The sequence below is a fragment of the Tupaia chinensis genome, unplaced genomic scaffold (assembly GCF_000334495.1).
Source record: "Tupaia chinensis unplaced genomic scaffold, TupChi_1.0 Scaffold000437_1, whole genome shotgun sequence".
NCBI lineage: Eukaryota > Metazoa > Chordata > Mammalia > Scandentia > Tupaiidae > Tupaia > Tupaia belangeri.
Genome location: NW_006159942.1, coordinates 1158763 through 1184729, shown reverse-complemented (window position 1 = coordinate 1184729; position 25967 = coordinate 1158763). Strand labels below are relative to the sequence as shown.

General features: G+C 37.9%; 1 protein-coding gene across 3 annotated transcripts in view; it reads right to left on the bottom strand.

Annotated features, from left to right (window-relative positions):
* Positions 1–25967, bottom strand: part of SLC9C1 (solute carrier family 9 member C1) — a 100290-nt gene that overhangs the window by 12709 nt on the left and 61614 nt on the right. For all 3 annotated transcript variants that reach the window (XM_006155134.2, XM_027774465.1, XM_027774464.1), the window contains 8 exons: positions 23223–23418; positions 16797–16982; positions 14568–14717; positions 12162–12213; positions 9160–9308; positions 4468–4593; positions 2789–2887; positions 1526–1699 (listed from right to left, as the gene is read on the bottom strand). In XM_006155134.2, the coding sequence (XP_006155196.1) occupies positions 1526–1699; positions 2789–2887; positions 4468–4593; positions 9160–9308; positions 12162–12213; positions 14568–14717; positions 16797–16982; positions 23223–23418 (1132 nt within the window). The remainder of the gene's footprint in view (positions 1–1525; positions 1700–2788; positions 2888–4467; positions 4594–9159; positions 9309–12161; positions 12214–14567; positions 14718–16796; positions 16983–23222; positions 23419–25967) is intronic.

Sequence of the window (25967 nt, the reverse complement as noted above, 5' to 3'; positions counted from 1 at the left end):
TTCACATCCCAGACCCTGTGGCTTAAAACTCACGCCGGGTGCGTGTGTGTGCATGCCCAAGATCTCGAGAGGAGAATGGAGGAGAAGGGATAGAGGCATGGCCTTCCCCCCTGGGGGGTGATTTCTCGCTTTCTATCTCTGTCTCTCTCTGTCTGCTTGGTGAGCACGTGCCACCCTATAGCAAAAACCTCTAAAAAAAAATGGTTTTTCCATAGGGCACATATCTAGCCAGAGAGAGACAGAGACAGAGAGAGGGAAAGTGAGAAATCACTCCCAACAGAGGATGGCCACACTGCAATCCCTTCTCCTCCATTCTCCTCTTAGGACTCTGGGCACTCATGCACATGTGCCTGGTATGAGTTTCAAGCCACTGGGTCCAGGCCTCAAACTGCGGTCAGTCATGTGGGAACCCAGCACCTTACCCACCACACTACCTGCTGGCCTCTCTTTCCCCTTTTTATGCTCTTGGTTTGTTGAAGAAATCAGGTTACTTGTCCTGCACTTAACGGCCACATTGTACATTTAGCTAATTAGTCCCTCCTACTGCAATGAACTTTTTCCTCTCCTTCTGTAAACTGGTTCAATCTGGAGGCTTTAGCAGCTTGAGGTTTTCAGTTTTATTGACTGATATGTGATGGGAGGTGCTAGTACTTTTGGTTCATAACATTGTCAGGTACATAATACCTGGCTGTCCCACCTTTAATGGTGCCGAGATTTGAGCAGTGTTCTTAAGTTGTATTTTCCTTCCGTTTTCCATTCACATTACACTTGCAGTTTTAACGTCAATTGATAGTTTATTGCCTAAATCCATTATCTCAGGGCAACATGTAGATGTTTATGACTCTCATTCTCTATTAGCTGCAACTCTTCTATGGAGAAGATTTTTTTTTCTATTTTTGTTGTTGTTGTTGTTACATTGAAAGAGTTCATGATGGACATCCAGAAAAATGTTTAATCATACACTGTTTTGTAAAAAAGTCCATTTTCAGAGTAATAAGATGATATCCTAGCAACCTTGTTTAAAACATTTGGTGTCATCGTCCACGTATAAATATTTACATATTTGTGGGGCTTAATTATTTACAACCATTATTCCTTCTCAGTTCAAATTAGGCCAGAGGGAGTCCTCTGTATTTTGAGAATTTTGTCCTTAATCCTATTGAAGAAAACTTTCATCCACATTGCTCAACTTATTATTAATAACTTTTAGCTCTGACTTTTCCTTCTCCCGTATTCTCCAAATGGTGGTACTGATAGTTAATATATCCCATCCGATTTCTCCATGAAAGAGCTTGTACAACTAGTTTTCTGGTTAACTTATTTTTTCATTATGGTAGGTTAACTTTCACAAGCCATTTCGCCAGGACATTATACATTGTAATTCTGTAACAAGTTTTGTTCCTTTAACATTTCTATTAAAAAATTGACACTAAACTGCAAACATACACTAAATACTGAAATGACCTTAAATTTAATATTAGATATTTAACACAATACAACAGTAAGGAGAGGCATGTTTTCTGACCTCTGCTACAGTTTTGCAGATGGCAGAATACTGCATGGGTTCGTCGAGTAAGCAGTTTAACTCTCCTATTATTTCCCCGCTGAGCACATAGTCTATGTAGATTATTTGATGATCTTTTTCCTCTGATATGGAGAATAATGGGTCAATCCCCAAAACTGGCTTTGAACTTTCAAGCTGTTCAAGGACAAAGAAAAAGAAAAATATATATGCTAGTTACTTTGCATTATCACAACTAATTTATGACGTTTCCTACTTTTGTCTTAACAATTTTAATATATACATACCCTAGTGTAACCTTTTTTTACATATCTGAGGTATAACCTATTTTTTTTTGTTTTTTGGGGGTTTAGGTTTGTTTTTGTTTTGTTTTATTTTTGTTTTTTGTTTTGTTTGCCATAGGGCATGTGTGCTCACCAGAGAGAGACAGAGAGAAAGCAACAGATCACCTCTTGAGGGGGGGAGGTAGTGGGATGGCCATGCCACAATCCCTTCTCCTCCGTTTTCTTCTCAGTGTTTTGGGCACACATTCACATGTGTCCAGAATTATTTTCAAGCCACTAGGTCTGGAACTTGAACAATGGTCCACCATGTGGGAGTCCAGCACCTTAACCACCACACCAACTGCTGGCTCGTACATACTGTTTTAAGAATACTTATTACTCATTTTGTTGTAAGTAAATTTGTTACATCAGTAATGACACAGACACTTGGCATTCTTAAATACTCTCTGATTCCTCCTACTTGGTCAACCTTTGTCTATTCTAGAATGGCTTAATCTCCAACGCAGATAAATATAAAAATGAATAACAGTTATATTACAATTTTTCATGTTAAAGGATAATTTTTTATGGTTTATTGTTGCCTATGAGAAATTATGGCTTAAAAGGCAGTGGTGGGGGCCAGCAGGTAGCATGGTGGTTAAGGGCTCTGGATTCCGACATGGCCGACTGCATTTCGAGTCCCAGACCTAGCAGCTTGCTTTCTCACTTTCCCTCTCTCTCTCTTTCTCTCATTCTGTCACTCTGGTCAAATTAAACAAACAAATAAATAAATAAAGTTAAATAAAATAATTTTTTTAAAAAAAGGCAGTAGGTGTTGTTACCCATTACATCTGAATATGAAAATTGCTATTCGTGTGGTAGATGCTATCCTAAAGAAGGAACTATGCAGTTCTTAATATGGAGAGCTATTACCTATGACGTTTATAGATTTTCTTAAAAGAATTAATGCTCACAAGTTCACTTATTAAAAAATAGGTCTTGCCTCTACCATGCCTGAAATAATTATATAGATTCCTCTGGCCTCATCACCTTCCTCAAATATTTCATTTCCACAATCATATGCTATAATTTTGACTCTTTTCTAAAAAAAAAAAAAAATCACCAAATAAATAAACTATAGAAAATATTTTTGGCAGTAGTTAGAAATGTAAAAAGTTTACATTTTAATAAAAAAATAATTACATTTTAAAAATAAATATCACCCAATAAAATCTAGGATATTATATTAATAATAAACATATAAGAGAAAACAGGAATTATAAGTAGCAAAGAGAAGAAAGTAGATATTTGTGGACATATGTAATTTCAGGTAGAGTATGTGTGTGTGTGTGTGTATATATATAATTTTATTTAACTTTTTATTCATTTATTTACTTACTTATTTATTTTAATTTGACCAGAGAGGGACAGAATGATACAGAGAAGAAGAACAAGAGAGAGAAAGTGAGAAAGCAAGCTGCCAGGTCCGGGACTAGAACTGTTATCAGCCATGTGGGAGTCCAGTGCCCTTAACCACCATGCCACCTGCTGACCATGTAGAGCATATTTTTTAAGTTTGTTTATTGCTTTCATAAGACAGAGATAGTGAGGCAGGGAGAGAGAGACAGCTCCAACAGCATCTTCACACCACAATCCACCCCCAGCCTCAGCTGGTCAGAATCATAGGCGTGGTTGCAGGCGTGCACTGGCAAGCTCAGGAATACCTCAGGACATGAACTCGGACCCTGCCATATGGCTTCAGCATTGTGCAGCATGCATTATGGTGTGCTACGATGACTGGCCTCAGATGCCATGTTTCTAACTGGACTAGGAAAAAGAATCTGTGGATAACAGTGCAATGAGGGGGTAAAAATGTGCCATTTGGATAAGATGTGGGACAGATGTAGGCTCATTAGTGTCATGTGTGTTTCATATATACTCATGTCTTAAACAGCTGGAATAAAAAAATAAATATTTCAAGCAAGTGGAAAAAATATAATTTGGTGTTCTGGCATCAAATAGCTATAGAAAAAGGATATTAAAACACATTAGACCTATTTATTATTGATCCCACACTCACTGCGTACCCACTCTGTCTTATGTAAAGTGTTAGGGGCTGGGTACTCAAGGAAAGTGGATGAGCTAAGAAACCACAGTAAAGGCAAGCGATGTAGAGCTAACTTAGTGTACATCCTTATCGTTGTGATGAGGGCCTATAATCAATACAATGTTGGCACCTTCAGCTCTCCAGAGTCAGGACAGGCTACGGGATAGTCTTGTACTGGTGGGGCGTTTGACCCCAAAGTCTAGTTCTCTGAAAGATTTTTTGGAAAGGTGAAAGCAATGGCATTTCCAAAGAAGGAAATAGGATCCACTGATGAATGGAATCAGGAAACAGTGTAGAATGTGTGGGACACTCGTGGTTCAGTATCGACAGAGCACAGAAATGTGTATGACAGGCAGGTGGCAGGAAATGAGGTGCGGAGGTGGGCGGGGCAGGAGGCAAACTGTGGAAGGATGTTGTGTTATTCAGAGGGATTTTCATTTTATCATATAGGCAATGCGAAACATTTGGAAGCTTTTTAACAAGAGAATAAAATCTCCTGGTTAAATCTTTAATTTTTTTTAAAAGGTCATTTGATGGCACACTGGAAATTGTATTAATGAGAAAAGAAATGCTACCTGAATGGTGCTTATACGATCTCTGTCTTTATCCAGCCATGGAATGTGATGCAGTGTTTCTTCAGCAGTAAGAGGCTTCATGAGAGATTGAAAATCAAGCACCTCTCTTTTTCTGGCCATAATTAACTAAAACCACAAAATGTAAGAAAGGGGATGAACAAGTTCACAGAATGTTTAAGAACTATGTCTTTTTGCAATACCAGTTCCTATTCTTTATCTTCTAAGATTTTTGTCTTCCATGGAAACCTTCAACCTCTTATAGTATTTTCTACCTCTTTCAGGATGATGATGATTGAAACAAAATTTCTCTTTTTTTTTTTTTTTTCCTTAGGGCACATGTGCTAACTGGGGACAGAGAGAGATAGAGACCGAGAGAGGGAAAGTGCGAAATCACCCCTGGAGGGTTGGCCATGCCACAATCCCTTCCCCTCCATTCTCCTCTCAGGATGTTGGGCACACAAGCACACACACCTGGTGTGATTTTTAAGCCTCTGGGTCCAGGACTTGAACCGTAATCAGCCATGTGGGAATCTAGCACCTCAACCACTACACCACCTGTTGGTCCCATGAATATCATTTTTAAAGATTGTTTCTTTCTTTAATGAGGGAGAACCAAAGAGAACTTTCTTTTTTGAGAGAGATTTTTGCCATGTGGAGCATGTGCTTGCCAGAGAGAGAGAGAGAGAGAGACAAACAGAAAATGAGAAATCACCCTCCAGGGGGATGACCATGCTGTAATCCCTTCTTCTCCATTCCCCTCTTGGAATTTTGGGCCTGCACGCACATTTGCATGTTTCAAGTCACCAAGTCTGGGACTTGAACTGTGGTCGGTCATGTGAGAGTCCAGCGATGTACCATTACACCATCTGCTGGTCTTGAGACAGAACTCTTAATAAGGTCTCAGTGCTGTGACCAACTCCTAGCTTCATTTAGCCTCAGATCATAGGCATGAGCATGCCCGGCATACTCGGGGAGATGCAAACCTGGGACCTTCCAATGTGGGTCAGCTTTTCTGAGCACGGCATTTTACTGCTGCACTATGTCTGGCCCCTTTATGATCATTATTTTGAAGACGTGGTTTAAACTTTTCAAAGTAACATTTTTACTGAAGTATAGCAGATATGCAAAAAGAGAGAGAGAGAGAGAGAGATCATAAACACCTGTGAAACCAGCACCCAGATTAATAAATAAAATGTTTGATGCACCTTAGGGTCCTCCCTTCCAGTCTCTTATAATCAGTACTCCTATCCAAAGGCGAGCACTATTTTTGTATGACCATAATGTAGCTTTTCCTGGTTTTGACATTTCTATGCATGCAGTCAGAGATTATGCATTTTTTTGTTCCTACTTTCATTTGTTCAACATTATGTTTCTGAGAGCCATCTATGGTGTTGCAGAGAGCAAAAACACATTAATTTTCTTTTCATTGCTATGTAGATTCATCACCGTTGAGTGACTTTTGGGTTTCTCTGGTTTGAGGTGTTTCTGAATAACGCTGCTATGAATATTTGCTTGGCGTGCCTATGACCACATTTCTGTTGGAACTATGGTTATTTAACATAACCATTAGGTCATAAAATACATTTATGTTCAACTTTAGCAGATCCTGCCAAATAATTTTCCAAAGTGGTTCTATCACTTTGTCTCCTACTCTGATGGTCCAGTGTTCCATATCAGTGTTTACCCTTGGTATTGCCATTTGGATTGTTTTTGTTCTTTAAGAGGGTGTCACTATTGTGATCCTCCCCCACCAGCCTCTCAGCTGTGTCCACAGGTCTATGCCACCATGACCATGCTGTGTTGCCCAGACCGGTCTCAAGCTCTCAGTTCTCCTACCTCAGCTTCCTGAGTCATGAGATAGTAGACACGTGCCCCCACACACAGTCTTCTGGATGGACAGGAACTGAACCCAGTGTTTCTGGCTTGCAGAGTACAGCATCATGCAGCACGTGCCACTACGACTAGGCTGGTATTTTCACTTTTAAAAAACACATAGCTATTCTGGTAATTGTGATTGGTATTTCATTTTGATTTTAATTCGATATAAGCTTGTGAAAATGGTATTTGGTGATTTTTTTAAGTGGTTATTGGCCATTTGAATATCCTCTTCCGTAAAGTACCTATTGAAGATATTTTGTTCACTTTAAAGAGATAGGCTTTATGTCTTATTCTTATTGATTTATAGAAGCTTTGTTTTTATTCTGGATATAAACTATTCACTAGATAGATTGATCTTGCAAATATACATGTCTCTTTGTAGATTGTTTTTCTTTCTTTTAATTGTTAATAAAGAGTTGCTTTCAATCTTAATATTGTTTTTGTTTAATTCTGTCTAGATGGAGAGACACATTTCTGGAGCTTCTTACTCTGCCATCTTCCTACAATCCTCACTATCCTTAAAATAATAATTTCTGAGCAGTAAACTGTACAAGTAAAGTATACTTGTTAAGCTCCCTGAAAGTGGGTCGAATTTTGATTAATGTTCGTTAAATCAACTGATTATTTTATGGGTGACTCCCATCTTAAAATATTGATTCTGGGGTCAGCAGGTGTCATAGTGGTTAAGGAACTGGACTCCCACATGACCAACATGATTTGAGTCCCAGTTATGCTGGGTGCATGTGCGTACATGCCCAAAATCCCAAGAGGAGAATGGGAGAAGGGATTATGGCATGGTCATCCCCCTGGGGGATGATTTATTTCTTTCTCCTTATCTCTCTCTCTCTCTCTCCCCCTTGCTCTCTCTCTCCAGCGAGCACATGTGCCCTATGGCAAAATAAATAAATAAATAAATAAATAAATAAATAAAAATTGATTCTTTAAAGCATGAGTTTCATACTGCTACCTGAAGACCAACTTCTGCTAAAATATCTGATTTTTTAAACAGCTTTTTTTAAAAATAATTATTTCATTTATTCATTCATGTCTTTTAATTTAAGCAGACACACACACACACACACACACACACACACACAAACAAACACACACACACACACACACAGATAGAGAGAGGGAAAGCGAGAAAGCAAGCCCCCAGGTCCAGGACTTGAACCATGGTCAGCCATGTGGGAGTATCCAGCACCTTAACCACCATGCCACCTGCTCGTCCCCATTTTTTTTTAAAAATCACATTGTTTTCTTGTTCATTCGCATGTTGTCTATAGTTGTTCTGGTGCTACAATTGCAGAACCGAGTAGTGGTGACAGGAACCACGTGGCCCAGACATAAAATATTTACCATGCTGCCCTTTATAATGCCTTCTTGCTTTCTTGCCCACTGTGTGGTTGAGGCATGGGATCCACATGGCTGACTATGCGGTTCGAGTATTGGACCCAGTGTTTGAGACACATGCTAGACACATGTGCGTGTATGCCCTAAATCCTGAAAGTAAGAAGAAACGAAGGAGAAGGAATTGTGGAGGGACCACCCCCTCAAGGGGAACACTTTCTCTTGCAAATTTAAAGAAAAAAATTGCCAACACCTGCTCTATAGAAACGTGTATTCAACAGGGCTTTTCAGTTCTCACCAAATGGGCGTTTTATATTTATGTTAGGTTCTTAAGGATTTAGACTTTTTAATTGCAATTGTGAATAGAATATTTCCTTATTTCTGGACAACCTATGAATTATCTTATTAACCTTCCAGTTTTTAAGCTAATTACCTGCGATTGTTAATTAAACAATTAAAAATTATAGTGTTTTCCTCCTTTTTTTTTCAAGCTTTCCATCTCTCTAGTTCCTTCATTTCCTTCTTGATCTGGCTAAGACCTCCTGATCTGTAACAATGAAATAACATTTCAATATCTAGTGCACTCAAAACCTGAAATGACACTTGTCATTCTTTTGTTCCTGACTTTAATGGGGAGTGCCTCTTAATATTTTGATATCTAACACTATGCTTGCTTCTGATTTTAAAGATACTTTTGTCAAGTTAGGGCTAGTCCTTTCATATTTGATTGCTAAAGGTATTTTGAACATTCTGAATGAGGACAGAATGTGATCAGCTGTTTTTTATCTTTATCTCTAAATATGAGAGTTACATAACTATTTCAGAACATAAAAGCCTACTTAGACAAAGTTCATTATATGTTTATTATAAGGCCACATTCAGTTTATTATTATTATGCTAGTATGTTTTGAATAGGTAATAATAAAGATAATAGCTTTTTTCCCCCTTCTACTATTCCCAATTTTGCTGTCAGATTTGTACTTATAAGTTGGGAAACTTTCTGTGTTTTTATAGGTAACAGTACCATTTTAGCAACTTAGAGAAAGAAAATACACTTAATCTTAACTCTGCAATTGGACATTCTCACAAATTATAGTTTATCTGGGAAGTGTTACTTCAGAGTCAGAGGTAATTCTCAAGGACAGATTAATACCCACTCTAGCCTAGCGTGAGAGACAAATTCATTAGACCCTTGGTTTGTGAGCAGAGCAGAGAAAGAGGTGGTCCCTCACTAGAGCCAAAAAAAAAAAAAAACAAAAACAAAAAAATGAAAGAAATGTTGACCACTGGTGCTGCAGGAAGGCTGCTTCCTGTGGTGGGTACTTGTCTTTAGCCAATTATTTTTACTTGAGATTTTTATATCTCAGGAATGGCCTCTACTGGACAGAGCCAAAAATGGACTTGAAGATCATGCGCGACTATTTATCAAGTGAGTATGTTTGCTGTGAAAATATTCTACAGTACCTTGTTAATTTCGAAACTTTCCATCTTATGAATAGCTCCTTTTGACTTGAACACCTTGGTAATTTCTCTAGCCGTGTTGAGCATAACATTAGTCTCCTCCTTTGTTTTCATCGTGACAGCAATTTCTGGATTATCATACTCTAAGTAGCCTGGGAAATGCAAAATGTTTTCCGTTGAAATAAGCACATTGTTTTAACTTCCATGCAGATCATATAAGCTATTATTTCTGCTTTAAACCCATAGAGGACAGCCCTCTACGCCAGGAAACGTATCTCTCCCTGACAGAGACACGGTAATAGCCGTTTATTCAGCAGCAGCTCCAGACTTCTGCCTGCCATTTTCTTGGCAGCACTCATACTTCTGTGTTGGCCCATGCAGAAACCGGTCCTCTGGTTAACAGTCAAACAGATCCAACTACCCTGGACATGTGAGAGGCCACATGGGGGGCTAGGTCTTGAGTTTCTGACCGATTATGTTTAAATCAGGATTATTGACTGCAGACTTGTGCTCAGCTGTGGCTTCTGATTAAGGCCTCTCCATCGTGGGTCATCACCCATTCATTCTACCAGTGTATTCACATGACTCCTCTGTCTATGCTTTTATGCCCGTTTCATCTGGATTCTTGGAGGCCCATAAAAGTTTCATCCATTTTAAGGCTTCTGCTTGCTTATGACCTTTTATCTGGCTTGGTAACTACTGCCATGTACCGTATAACATGTCAAAGACTGACACTGTCCATAGCGGTAGGTCCTAGAAGGAAATTTCTATCACCTAGGGACACAGTAGCCATAGTGATGTGATAGTCTAATACGTTATTCATATGCTCATGGTGGTTCTGGCACAAAGAAACTTATCGTGCTGCCAGTCCTAAACAGTTTAGTACATACGATTATGTATGCTACATATATGACTTACTTGCTTATGCATTTCCTATGCTGTACTTTTTATTATTACTTTAGCATGTACACTTGCTACCTATAAAAAAAGTTTACTATAAAATAGCATGCCATGTGACACCAGTAACTGTCCCATAGACCTTGTGTTTATCATATCTCGTGGCCCACCCAATGGGACAGGATGTGGAGGTGGAAGACAGTGATGCTGATAATCCTGACCCTGAGTAAGCTCAGGCTAATGTGCATGTTTGTTCCTTCATTTTTAACAAAAAGTTTAAAAAGTAAAAGAAAAAAATTTAAAAATGTGGAAATAGAAGAAAACTTATAGAAGAAGGACATGAAGAAAAAGTGTTTTTGTACAATGTGTTTATTGTAAAGTTATTATAAAAGAGGCAAAAAGTTAAAAAAAAAAGGAAACGTTTATAAAGTAAAAAGGTCACAGTGAGCCAAGGTTAATTTATTATTGAAATAAAAAATATAGCTTATATAGTTAGTGTAGCTTAAAGGTATAGTATTTACAAAGTCTGTAGTAGAGTACAGTAATGCCCTAGGCCTTCACATTCACTTGTCACTCTCTTTCTGACTCACATAAAGCAACTTTTAGTCTTATAAGCTTTATTCATGATACATGCTACTATTTTTTTAGAGAGAGAGATTTTTGTTATAGGGAGTGTGTGCTTGCCGGAGAAAGACAGAGACAGAAAGTGAGAAATCATCTCCCAGGGGTATGGCCACGCTGCAATCCCTTCTCCTCCATTTTCCTCTCAGGATTTTGGGCACACACACACACACATGCTCAGCATGAGTTTAAAGCTGCCAGGTCTGGGACTTGAACCGTAGTCCACTACATGAAAGTCCAGTGACGTAAACATTATATCATCTGCTGGTTCCACTACATGCCACTTTAAAAATCTTTCTGCACAGTATTTTTACCAGACCTTTTCATGTTTTGATAAGTCTAGATACACCAATGCATACTACCCTCATACTACAATTGCCTGCAGTATTTAATACAGTAGCTTGCTATACAGGTTCATAACCTAGGAGTAATAGGCCTAGGTGTGTCACAGCCTATACCATCCGGGTTTATGTAAGTACACTCTATGAAATTCGCACAACAATAAATCACCTATGACACATTTCTCAGACTATATCCCCATTGTTCAGCAACACACGACTTTAATTTGCCATACAAGAGCTCTCAAGCCTGTCCTGATTCCTGGTTTAGTGTGTATTTTTGCTACACACCACTGGGTATCAGGATCTTTCTGCACACATAAATTAAGTTTATGAGCATGTGTTTTGCACTCCCAGGATTTGTCCTAGACCAGTAGCATGACTCAAAATAGGCTGTTGCCATGACGAGCCTCCCAGAAGTCCTAACAGAGATCTGCAAGACTATTCTAATTTCAACTCATCGTAAGGTCTAAATCTTTGGATGGCAGCTCTGTGACAAGTGGAGATAAAAGGTGTCCTTTTTCCTAGTGTCACTCCAAAAGGTACCTATATTTATGACCTGGAGGAAAATAGAATTTATAAGGCTATCACAATGCCTGTAATCACGGCATGTTAATGTGGATTCTTTAAATGGAAATTAAAGGGACAGTAGGTGTCGTGGTGGTTAAGGCACTGGATCCCACATGGCTGACTCTCTAGTTTGAATCTTGGATCTGGGAGCCTGAAAATTAGGCTAGGAACATGTGCATGTGTACCCAAAATCCCAGGAGGGGAAAGGAGAAGGAACTGCAGCATAGCCATTTCTTCATGGGAGGTGATTTCTCACTTTCCCTCTCTCTGTCTCTCTGGCGAGTGCACATATCCTATGGCATATACCTAAAAGCAAACCAAAAAAATCCCTGAAAACCAGAAAGTAAAAGGTCTCCATTGTTGTATAAGGCAGAGAGAACAAATGTGTGCAAAGAGTAATACGCTGTTCCCATCTACAAGAAAATACAATCATGTTGATTGTTGAAGTTACCCACTTTATTATTAGTAGTAGTAAATAGGTTTCCTCAAATATCAGCTTAGCTATGAAAACCACTGCCTTTTTGAAGTAGTGATGGTAAGAGAAGGTCATGCTGAATATTTAGGGTAAGAGGTACTTACTTAACTCTTTGATAGCATATTCCATATTTCTTGATATTTGCTTTAATAACACCTACAGAATTAGAAAAAAAAATGGACCATTGTAAAATGTCTTTACATTTGCAACTGATAGTTTTTAACCTAAATTACTGACTTTAAAGAAAAGCATAATGAATTTTCAGGAGTTAGAATTAAGTTTTGTGCAGTTAAAGGATACTTTGCTTCAACAAAAATGATACAGGAGATATGTAGTGGCCTTACTTAAACTTCTTTTGAGAAGCCTGAAGCAGATCACACATTTTTCCTTAAGGTACTTGCATTAGGATAGTATTGATTCAGAAAATGCAAGGATGGTAGGCGCAATTCTGTTCAGCTCCAACTTTGGGACACAGAGATAACTTTCAATCTTAGGAAAGTTGAAAGTTTGGCAAAGATGTGTGAGAACAGAAATGAAGACTGAAACTGGACATTGTAGAGAGCCAAGTACTTTTGTATTTTCTTCCGTGTATCTTCGAGTTTCTGTGCTAAATATCTGTGACCATAAATGTAATAAGACTCAGGAAAATCGTTTTAACATTGTAGGTTAAGAATAGAAGAAAGATACTACTCTTTGGGTTCTATCACATATTGAATGTGGAATTTTCTCAACTAACAAAGCTTTGGGCACATAAAATGTAGCACTTGGGCCAAGCCTCTGTGGCACAGGTAGAAGGGTACCCCTGCGTGATGATAAAGTCACAGGGGACAGCCCAGGTCTGGTTCCCAGGCCACTCCAAATGCTAAGTGCACCTGTGGTTGGGCCCATGATCCTGACTGAAGGCAGGCGGGTGAGTGGTGGGGCATGAAGGGGAAAAAGTATTGTAGCGTGACAAGACCCTGTTGGGGGTTTGGCTGTCTGCTGTCTCTCTCTGGAAACAGATGGCTTTTAAGGAAAAGAAATATTTAAATATAGCATTTAAAGATCCTAAATTGCTTTGAAAGATAAATACTGAATTCCACACAGCCAACAAACTTGTGAGCACCTATCACTGTTAATCCACCTAATTGAGGAAATAAAAAATAAAATCTAGAATTTAGGTCCCAGGACTGTGTCTTTGCTGCTTACTATAGCTCTGTCTTTGAGCACAATCACTTAACCTTCCTTAGTCTCATTTCTTTTCATTTATGCAGTGAGTATATTCAGGTAGGTTTCACTCCAGATGAATTAGTTTCCTTTATTTCTTTTCATTTCTCAGCTCAACTGCTTTCCTCTATTGTGTTCCATAGGAAAAGTAAGAAGAGAGACATGAAAGGAGCCTCAGTACTGTGTCCCACAGGGCTAAATGAACATGTGCTCTGAGGGGGTGGGTGGCTTAGAGAATAAACATAGAAATAAACACACAAAGACATACGAGTATAGAAAAGCGGAGATCGGAGATCGGGTGGTCTGGACTTCTCTGATGGAGATAGCTAGGGCCCCCAACCACCGGTCCCAGGTTTATTCTTGTAAAGGGCAGAAAATGGGGGAAGAGGACGTGGAATGCAAAGCCAGTTGTTTTTGGATGTTAATCAGCTGAAGATCTGAAGACAACTGGCACCATGTAGTTTGTCTAATCTTCTGGGGCCAATTCTGATTAACACATGTGGCTTCCTTTAACTAGATACTGCTTTACAGTTTCAGAGACATAGAGGCAGCTAGTGTATTCATATGTTAATGGCATTCATCACTTTGTGAATGACTGCCCATGGAACCTCAGCTCTGCATTTGTTTAAAGGTCACCATGTTTGCTCTCAATGGCTGGCCTCTACACTTTGGGGACCAGCAGGTGGTGTATTGGTTACATCGCTGGACTGCCGCTCAAGTCCTGGATCGCGTGGCTTGAAACTCATGCTGGGTACGTGTGCATGTGCGCCCAAAATCCCAAGAAGAGAATAGAGAAGGGATTGTTGTGTGACCATCCCTTCTAGGGGGATGATTTCTTGCTTTCTGTCTCTCTGGTGAGGATATCCGCGTTATAGCAAAAATCTCTCTAAAATGAAAAAAAAGGAAAGAAAGGAGCTTTTGGGTATTATAAATCATAAGGAAGCTCTGTTTGCTCCACATTGCTGTCACTTCTTACCTTCCAGTACTTTCTATTGAATGCATCTGTAGCCTGACAGACCCTGGAGCTTTCCTTGGGAAGAAGCTGACCATAACACACAGATGTGTTATGATAACCTCCATGAGGAGGAAAAAGGTGCCTTCCAAGAGCCTCTTAACCAGCTAATGTGGCTCAAGCATTTCAGTAAAGAGCACAGAAGTAATTTAAATATGAACTCATTTAGGTTTCTACAGAAATTCATTAGCAAACTAGCATCAAAGGGCACGTCCACATATATAGTCAGAGGGCATCATGGGCGAGGGCAATTGAACTCTTTCTTAAGTATTATTTCTTAAGTGTTTCTCACCTGTTTAATCTGTTTAGAACTTGCAATCTTATCAATTATAGTCATTATGTCTGCTTCACCTTGGAAATATCCTTTAAATATTGCATATTTAAAGGATGTCTGATGACCCATCTTTCTATCAACTACTTGCAGCAACTTAGGTATTACAAGCTGAAAATAAAAACCAGAATTGTCATTAAATATAAACTGTACAAATTTTATTTGATAACATGTCAATTAGTTTAACCAAAAAACATAAAAATAATACATTAAAAGTCCTCAAAGGTAACTACAGTAACCTGTCAAGATTCTTAGTTTATGGTGTCTTTATAACTTCATGACTATAGCCATTTCCTTTTAACTGATAATGTTGGGCACCGGTGTGAAGTTTCTGACTCGTCCTTACTTATTTCTTTCATAGACAATTGGATGCTGTTTTCAACTGATTCAAATTCTTAGAAAACAATGTGATTACTCTTCTGAGTTTAGGTCGTAAGATGACAGTCTGTAATATAAAGTATGGCCACTTTTACTTCATAGATCTCCTACTAGATGGCCCATTTGGATAAGAACTCACACCATGAATACATCCTTGTTAGACCACACAATTAGCTTCTCTTCTACTTCTTTGCTCTCCTTCAAGTCTCCCAAGTTATCTATTACCAGTGTGTGGTCTCCCAGCTTCAGCAGAGTTGGCTGTTCCCTTTGCTTTCCAATCTATACTCCACAGCCTCCATATTCTATTTCTATTCTCCAGTCCTCAATATGCACCCTTCATGATTGAGCTCAAGTATCATCTAGTAAAAGAAGTCTTTTCCAGCCCACTAGCATTCTCTACATACTCCCATTTTGCACTTATCTGACCATTTAACCATGGAATAGTCAGGTAACCTGTTGATCACCTTCTAAAATAAACTCCCTAAGGCCAGAAGTATGTCTACTTTGTCTTCATATGCAAAGGGCTATTTATTGACACAATATAAGGATTCAGAGTTTCCCCAATATATAAATAAACTTAAGTGATTTTATCAGTTTATTCACTACACTTTTCAGTAGATTGTGTATATCTTCCTGTCTTCCTGTCAGGAAAAATGGACTAGTTATTGGAATACACTAGTCTTGTCTTCCTCAGGTAAAATTGTATACTAGCATTATTTGCAGTCCTATAGAATAGTAAAAGAAAGGAGAAAGCTACTGGTTGCATATTTTTGGACCTAGTTGATTTATTTTTCTCATTAGCAGAAGTATTTGTAAACATCTGTAAGAAAGATCTAATGTAAGATCATATGAAGAGAACATGTGTAAGTAAGATTCTAATCTGTTACCTTTATTTCTAGGTGAGCTATGTCTAATCTGGCTCTATGTCTCCCATAGTGCTTATATGTGTGCATGTTTTGTTTGTGGGCAGATACAGCCAAAGACAGAGAGAGACAAAATTTCTGTATTCCTGTATATACAGGTATGTCTTGTGATGGAGTGAATTTTTTGTAATAAAATAATCATACAGAAATGTACTAAATAAAGGTGGTTTTTGATAATATTTTTATGTAATACCATAAATTTACATAACATAAAGGTTTTTGTTGTTGTTGTTGTTCTTGATTGGTATAAATGTACGCTGTTTGCCTTGTCCCTATGATGGTTTGCATGATTGTTTTGTTGATTTCTATTTTTATTCCCTGGGTATCTATAAAGAGGAACCTTACTTCAAGGTTAACTTGTACTTAAATTAATATGGACATTGTCATGTGCTCACTATTCAAAGGAAAAGTTATGATGAATATTTTTGTGTGCTAAACAAATCTAATATCATTTGAATTTTCATAATAAAAAAGTTTTAAAATTTAACTTGTTAGGACCAGCAGATGGCGTAATGATTACCAGATGGACTCCCATGGAGTCGACTATGGTTTGAGTCCTGGACCTGGCAACTTAAAACTCACGGTGGGAGTGGATGCATGCATGCCCAAGATCCCGAGAGGAGAATGGAGGAGAAGGGATTGTGGCGTGGCCATCTCCCTGGGGGTGATTTCTCGCTTTCCATCTCTCTTGTCTTCCCAGCGAGTGCATGCTCCCTATAACAAAAATCTTTTAAAAAAACAAACAACAAAAAAAAATAAAAGAAAAAACTTAACTTGCCAAAAGAAGCTAAATTTTAAATATAAATATTATCCCAACAGAAAGTGGTAGCTATAAAACAAGTAAATGTGACTTTTGTGACTTGAATTGTATGATTTATTTGTTCATTACCTTCAAAAGGCGTAGTACACGAAGAACTCGGACAGTTTTTAAAAAGATCACTGTTTGAGTGATATCAAAATGATCACTAATGGCGGTTGCCTCAATAAATATTACATCTATGATGCCAATGAATGTAATGACTAACTCAAATACATTCCAGGTATGTGAAAAATAGTCCTTGTTCATTGCTACTATCTGTTGATGAAAGGAAATTACATTATCATGTTATGATTTTGCTTTTTCTTCACCCATTTTCCATAGTAACTTATATATCACCAGTTAGTGTTTTCTCTGGTCTACCTTAAGACTCTACATATCTGAAATGCCACCAAGAAACCAAATCAAACAGACAAACAAGCAAGTTTATGGATCAATTTTTTCTTTACCATTGATATAGTAGAGGAAAATGCAAAGGACTCTCTATTTAGGACTGGATATAAAGCACAGATATACGATAAAGAAATAGATTCAAATAATGACACTGCTAAAAAGTAGCAGCAGTGGAAAGATGAGTTTGAACAAAAACTTAGCGTTCTCAAGTCCTTTAATTTAATGTATATGGTAGTAGTTTTGATAATGTATTCATGGCGGGAAAATGTGCTTTGTAAGCCGTAAAGATGTACGGTGGTTGAATGTAAAAAAATAAGGAAATTAAAAAAACAAAACAACAACAACAAAGAAAGCCAAATAGGCCTAAATACCACAATAACCCTAAAATACAACTCTTGTAGCATTAGTTGATTGATAACTAAAATGGTGATTTTTGAGTAATCAAGAAACAAATAATTTTTGTTGGGATACATCTGGACAAAATTTTTATGAAAGTAGTCCAACATTTAAAGATTTACGTATTAAATGTTAGTCACTGAACTTGTGAAATTTCATTCTGTCATGATACAGAATCAGTTGTTTTGATTTTTTGAAAATCTAAGTGAAAGTCAATATTTTGTCAGAATTACCTTGACGAGTGCACTCATCCTTTACTTTATCTCTGTAAATACATTTGTTTATAGAATTAACACAAGACTGGGACCAGCAGTCAGCTTAACGGGCTATGTCGCTGAACTCCCATGGAGCTGACCGAGGTTCAAGTTCCAGACCTGGTGGCTTAAACTATGCAGGGTGCGTGAGGGTGTGTGCCCAAGATCCCGAGAGGAGAATGGAGGAGAAGGGATTTCAGTGTGGCCATCCCCCCTGGGGGGTGATTTCTCACTTTCTGTCTCTCTGTCTCTCTCTGTCTTTCTGGCGAGCGCACGCGCCCTATAGCAAAAACCTCTCCAAAAAAAGAAAAGAAAAAAAAGAATTAACACAAGACTTTGTCACTGATGCGCATTCAAATAAGTACATTTTAGAAACTATGTATTTTTCACTTTTTAACAATATATTCCCACATTCGACTAGGATAATGTTCATACATGGGTCAAGCAACACTACAATCTTTTCATTACAAGTTGAGAAATTATTTCTGCTATGTTTTTAAAGGCTTAGTTTTTTCCCCCTATTTTCTCCCTCACACATTTAGAGAGGTATGGAGGGTTCCTTGCATATCTGGAGGTTCCAACAACATTCTTTTAGAATTCTTATAAAAGGTGACCAAGGCAGAGTATGTAATTCCCTTTCCTGTGTTGGCTACATTTTTCTTTAGAAAGCATTAGTATTATAACTTAATCAAAGATTTTATTGTGTTAAATTCACGGCTGAGAAAGCTTTTCTGACAGTTGTCTCCAAAGGCAGCCAAATGCCAAATGAAGATGGTTGCAGTAGATTTCTAGTTTAATATAAAATTTCGATTAGAATATTAATATTTTGGAAGGAGTTCAGCTTGTAAGTTAAAGTTAAATATAACTGAAAAACTTACATTTAATCCTTGCATGTCCTATGTTTTATTTCACTTTATTATATAATAATAAGTTGATCTGTATCATTTATAATACTGGAACAAAGTAATTTAAAAATATTTCAGAATAGTGGCCAGCTACAGTGGTTTCATATAACATTTTTCTTCTTAAAAATAGTTATTGGAATTTGGACATGTAAAATTAAAATATATGCTCAGACTAGTAAATAATCACATTAATTGGAGAAGGCTAAAATACTAAAGCAAGTATTCCAAGGGAGAAACTATTCAAATACTACCACTTTATGACAGTTCATTCGATTCTTTATTTCAAAAAGTGTTTATTGAAAATCTACCATAGCCAAGAGAGTGGGAAGTTTCAAATGTTATTACTAATTCCAGACTGGGAAATTGGGTTTCCAGTGGAATTCTGGGGGAAGAGTCAGCTTAGAGAAGATACAGTTCTGTTGAATGAGCTGTTTGAGAGGTTTGTACAGTATTTGGTTGGCTCTCTCCAGTCAGTGCTTGTCTAGATGCACTTAGGCTCTGCATGTGACATGAGCTAGGTATTTGAATTTGAGTCATTAGACTATTAATGACAGTTGATATCAGGGAAGTAGACGAGAGGGCATGGCCTATAAATCCCTCTATTATTTAATTCATGTTTATGTCTCTTGCCTTGTTTTCCATACCCTCCATTCTCCTTTCGCATTTCTCTGTTCTCCACCTTGACTAACCCATCCCTGAGCTCCTGCCATTAGAAATGATGTTCCTTGCCTATGTCACAGTGTTGCCTCTCAGTTTGTCCATTATGCTATATAGACCCATGTTCTCTTCTTTAATTCTTATACAGTATTCAAAATTCTACTTGAGTATCTTCCCTTGAAAGCCTTTCTTCTGACACTACTCTTCAAGTACCTTGTAGATGAAAATTATTATTTTTATGATCATAATAGATATTTTAAAAGGCAAAGTAAAAAAGTGCAGAGATGAACTAAATACTGGGTTGTTGGAAAAGTCACGATGTATTTTTTTCTATACAAAAATGCATCATGACTTCTCTGACAACCAAATTGAAAAGAGGGTAAAGGAGATGATAAATGAATGCACGATTGCAATGAGGCAGTGAGGCTAAATCTTACGTTAAGTTGGAGGTAGGGAGAAGGACAGGACACACAGTTAAGAGTTATTTTCTCAGGTGTTTGGAGTGTAGTGATGTGTCTGTCATCCAGTTCTGGCCTTGTTGGTGGATCTCATTGTGTGAAGCCCACCATGGCTACGGCAGCAGCTCAACTTTGGAAACGTGCAAAGAATAATAGAGTAATCTATCGTTAGATATAGAGGGATTGTCATCTGTCATTTAGGCCCACCCTGTCATTTTATTTTGGGTTGTTGGAAACATTTTTTCCAATGTTTTTTGAAGGTCATTTATTTACATTAAGGAGAAAGACCAATCAATGATATATTTCCCATTTTGTCCAATAACCTTTTGCTACCTTTCAGTGAGCTTCATAATGGCTCATTTGTAGAAAGACCTATCTTTATCACCAAAAAACTGAACAAGGTGCTGATTTACAGCCCCATCTGCTTTGAATATAGGAGTTTTGAAGAAAGTAAAACAAGTGGAAGTCTGATGATGCAAGGTCGGGCGAGTACAGTGGGTGTGGCAATATATCCACTCAATAATTTTCGAGAGATTTTTTGCTACAGGCACTTGCCAGAGAGACAGAAAGCAACACATCACTCCCACCCCACCCTGCCCCAGAGAGGATGGCCATGCCACAATCCCTTCTCCTCCATTCTCCTCTTGGGATTTTGGGCACACATGTGCACACGTCTGGCATGAGTTTCAAACCTCCGGGTCCAGGATCTGAACCACAGTCAGCCATGTGAGAGTCCAGAGACAACCATTACATCCTCTGCTGGTCCCCCAAGTTCCAAAATCAAACTTGTGTGTGGTCTTGTGTTCTTGTGATGCACAACTCCTTTACAATCAATGAGCTCTGGATGTTTATGGATGATGGATTCGTTCAAACTGTTCAATTGCTAACGGTACACATGTCCAATTGCTAATAGAATTGATTGTTTGGTTTCTTGTTAGGAGCTCGAAAAACATTATACCTTTAAAAATCCCATTGCATTAAGAGCATAAACTTCCTCTGATGAATGTCTGCATTCGATGTCATTTGAGGCGACTAAGACTGTTTGCTCACCACATTGTTGGAAACAATCTATTTCTCCTCACCAGTTACCAGTCGTTTTATTATTTTTTTTTCCAAGCCAAACTGTATACAGCTTTATTAAAGATACTTTTCATAAATAATCATGGTATTTCAGGCAGGACATAGGCAGACAATCGTTAACAGCATACAAAAAGAATCGTTTTCCTCACTTATAATGAGCATATCTTAGATTTTCATATGCGCTGTCAGATAAACTTCTTTGAGTTCATGGGGAACCCAAATATGGAGCTTCCTTACGTGTCCCAGGGTCTTCAAGTCCTGAATGTTTGAATGATGAATGTTCAATGTTTCTGCAGTCTTTCATGTCATGTAACATGGGTTTGACTTGATCAATGCCTTCATTTTGTTGTCATCAACCTTGGTTGGCCTCTTTGACTGAGGAGCATGGTTGAGATCAGTATCACCAGCACGGAATTCCCTCACCCATTGGTGGCACTGACGTTCTTGTAGAACATTGTCATCATAACCTGTATGCAACTTTTCACAAGCTTGACTTCCGTTCTTACCTTTATGGAATTAAAATAGTAAAATATGGTGAAAATGTACAGTTTGGTCTTCCATCTTCAACTTGTAAAATGTCCAAAACTCAACCACATCATCCGTTTGCTTCTTTTGTTTTGCATAAAGCTGGACCTACCAGCTATTGGGACCAGCAGTTGGCGTAATGGCTATGTTGCTTTGCTCGACCGTGGTTCAAGTCCCAGACCCAGTGGCTTAAACTCACACCAGACACATATGTGTGCATGCACAAGATCCTGAGAGGAGAATGGAGGTGAAGGGATTGTGGTGTGGCCATCCCCCAGAGGGGGTGATTTTTCACTTTCTGTCTCTCTCTGTCTTCCTGGTGAGCACATGAGCACTATAGCAAAAATCTCTCTCAAAAAAAAAATAAATAAAATAAAATAAAATAAAATAAAATAAAAGAACTACCAGCCATCAAATGACAAAGCAATACCACAGATATGAATGATTTTAGTACTTCCAAAAACTAGTGCCATCTGTTGCAAAAATGTGTCATGACTTTTCTGACAACCCGATAATACCGGAATTTGAGGCTGGGAAAAGTTCAGTAAGTTGGTCAACGGCTAATAGCTTGTCAGAGAAAATCAAAACCAGAACCGAGGTCTGCTAAATCCCAGCTCAGTCATCTTCCCGCAATGGTGCGTGTTAAATGAGTTTAGGAGACTTATCACCCTCACGTCCATGCTGTTACTAACTTTAACCCTAACTGTTGTATTTCTTCTTAATTCTATGAAATTTTCTATGGTCTTTCCAACTAGCTGAGAAGTTTTTACGTACAAAGTGATTGAATTTGATTCCAGGGTCTCAAATTTGAAATTCATTTATTTTTGTCCTAATATGAGATACAATTTATCTACTTAAATGTTCAGGTTAAACGTATTTTATGTTTTAACTTGTTGATCCATATAACACAATGCCATCATTAGTTTGTGGGCATACATTTCCATCCTTTAACATCTATCTTTATATTTAAAAAAATCAAATTCCGTAATGTTTTTCAAGTATAAGAGAATGTTAGTGTAGCCATTAAGGTACTGGATCTCACATGTCCGACTCTGCATTGGGGAACCAGACTCAGGGGCTTGAAATGCCAGGCATTCATGTGTGTGTGCCCAAAATTCCAAGAGGAGAATGGAGGAAAAGGGATTGTGGTGTGGTCATACCCCATGGGGATTTATTTTTTACTTCTCCCCCCCCTTTTTTCTGTTCTTTTCTAGAGAGCACACACGCCCTATGACAAAAATATTATTGTTTTACTATTTAATTTTATTTATTTATTCATTCATTTTCTTTTATTTGACCTGTGTGTGTATGTGTGTGTGTGTGTGTGTGAAAGAGAGAGAGAGAAAGTGAGAAAGCAAGCCACCAGGTCCAACACTCAAACCATGGTCGACCATGTGTGAGTATCCAGCGCCTTAACCACTATGCCACCTGCTGGTCCCAGCAAAAATATATTATTAAAAAAAAAAAGAATATCCGTGAACTAACTACCGCTTTCTATCCAGTATAAAAACAATAAGCATCCATGTAGTTATCACCCTGCTAGGTTTAAGAACATGGTTAATAACTTTTAAATACACTTTTGACACACATCATTTTAAAATTTATTCTTGCAAATGTACAAACAATGTTTCATGCATGCATATTTTCTATTGCATTACCATAAAACCACCTTTAAAAATAAAGTTTATTTGTTTTGAGATGTGAGGGAGAATTCATACATGCCTTTAAAAACTATCTGTACTAGTGTTGAAAAATGAGTTTAGGAAATCTCCCTATGAGATATAACGTACACACACACACACACACACACACACATAGATTTTAGATTACCTTAAGTAGAGCCTCTAGAATATAAAATGTAAGAAAAGAGTAATTAGCATATCTTAATTCTTGGTTGTAGATGTCACTTAACCGGGTTATCCAAGAGATCGTAATAGGAAATAAATTCATTAGAATCACAAGGTATCCGCTATACTCAAATTCTTCAGAAAACACCAGTTTATGGCATACATGAAGTAAGAAATAACTATGGGAAAAAAAAAGAATCTGATCATAGTATCACATTAGATAATTATCATTGTACACTCAGTTCCGTTCTATCAACAGCCGCAGAGCCCAGCTCATGATGTAAGACAGAGAGAGCTTAAACTGGAAATATTTAAAAAGTAAAACAGAATCTCTCTCCTGTCTTCTAATAATTCCACTTCTCAGAGATGACTACTATTAACAGTTAAAATGTTGTTTCGATGTTTTTATGTTTATAAAAGCACAATTTATAAATGCAAGAGGAATGATGTCACACATGTTTCTGTAACCTGCTTTTGATATTTTCTTTTAATGATGTAGCCTGAATATCTTCCCTTGTCAAGATATAAAATTGAAAACAAAGTCTAGGATGTGTGACAGTGAAATGGTATGGATTCAGACTTTCTACAAAATTTGAGTTAAAAGTATGTGCTGAAAAATTGTCCATACCAAATATATTATAGGATGAAATTATAGATGAGATCATTTGCTTTTTTATATTTTTATTCTATTTTTAATTATTCAAGTAACATGTTAATGCATTATTAATGTTAATACTCAAATAATATAATTAATCAATTACTAACTGAAGATTGTATAAGTACTGGATCATTATTCCATTTTCAGGGGTAGATGTGAATTACAGGCCAGAAACTTTTACAATGTGCACTCCTCTTTTAGAAAAAAAAAAAAGATGAAATTATGAATACAGAAGTATGTCGCCATGTGATCACACTGCTAAGGCCCTCTAAGGCCTCGGGCAGTCCTGTGGGAGAGAGGCACTATGGTGTGTAAGCTGTGTTAACGTCATGCTAACGCCACCTGGGTGCTTCTCCATCCTCCCTCCAGGCTTCTTTTCTTGATCTGTATATTTCAACAGCAAATTGTATCTGACATAGCACTACACTTTATGACTTCCAGACAGGGCACATGTCCAGAAAAGTCTGGGTATTCTTGGGCCAGGCAGTGCCATGGTGTTTAAATTGGCTGGATCCCACGTGGCTGACTGACCAGTTTGAGTCCCGGACCTAGTAGCTTGAAAGACATGCGAGGTACATGTGCAGTGTGCCCAAAATCCCAAAAGGAGAATGGAGGAAAAGGGATTGCAATATGACCATCTCCCTAAGGGGTGCTCTCTCATTCTCTCTCTCTCTCTCCATCAAGCATATGTGCCCTCTAACAAATTAAAGAAAAAAAAAAGCCTGAATATTTTCTTTTTCCCAATGCACAGTAACTCAAATAAAATGGCTAAAGGTCTATTTAGAAACATATTGAGGGAACATTTATATTACATCCTTGTGGTGTTCTCTCAGGTCCTTCAAAGACTCTGGCTTTGAGAAAGAACTGACTGAGATATATAGAGACGAGTTGAAGGATCTCATCCTTTGTGTTACTAGGTACGCCCTTAGAAAGTAACACCCTAGCTAACTGTTCATATAAACTGCCCTTTGCCACATATTATTTGTTAGCCATGCCCACATCAAGGCACCATGGAGAACAAGGAGCCTGATAGTCCAGGTTTGCTGATCGTAAAAGAGAGTATGCCTATCTTGCCTCTGACATTTAAGCGCCACTGTCTGTCTTCTCCCATTCCTGAATATTCTCATCCTTTTGATAGAGACATCAACTCTGTAGCAGCCTCTCTTATTGTCAGCTGCGGCCTACAGTGGAAGTCCACCATCAAGTTACTCAGTGAGCTTTGCTTTGGAATGGTGAATGGAAATGTCTTCCAGGACTTCCCAAACAACAAAGTCACATGGTTAGTTCTTCATTCTGACATTAATAAATGTAGCTAAACTTCCCCATTTTTATCAGCTACACTTTACTTACTATAGGCTATTGACCTGGCCAAACTCCAGAAAACCATCTCAGTGGTGTGATATTTACCAGCTCTAAGTGTCCTTGACAGAGTGCTGAGCACTGAGACCTGCACTCAGTGGAGGTGAGAACCCCATGCCAGTCAGTTCTCCCTGTCTGACCTCATGCTGCAAGCCTCTGGCCCAATACCCTCAAGATTTATTCTCTCAAATAGTCTACTAGTATTTGTTGGTATTAGTCAGTTCCTGAAATTTCTGTAGCAGATAATCTGTAACATCCTGAAGTAAGCACTATATTTCTCTCTCTAGCTGTGCTAGAACTTGACTTTGTAATTTTCCTGGAAACAATGAGAGGTAATAAAGACTAATCTTGAAAAAGGGGCAAGTTTCATCTTGTTCATCTCTGCAGCATCTGAGAGTGATTGGAGGCTACTCTCCTCTAGTAGGGGAGAAGAGGCTACTTCTGCTAGGTTAGTGTGTTCATGAGATTCCTGAGGATCGAGATATTCACCTGTGTCCACATTAGAGTTACTAGACTCCAGGATCCCAATATTTTTTTTCTCAGAACCCTGGCATCGATAAAGAGTCCTGTATGTATTTATTCTCCATTGCACAGCTTCATCTGCATTCCAAAAATTAGATACATCGTACTGATTTTATTATACTGATTTTATTATTCAATTTTGAACAACTTAAGTTGAACTTTTAATTTCAATAATTGTATATATATATA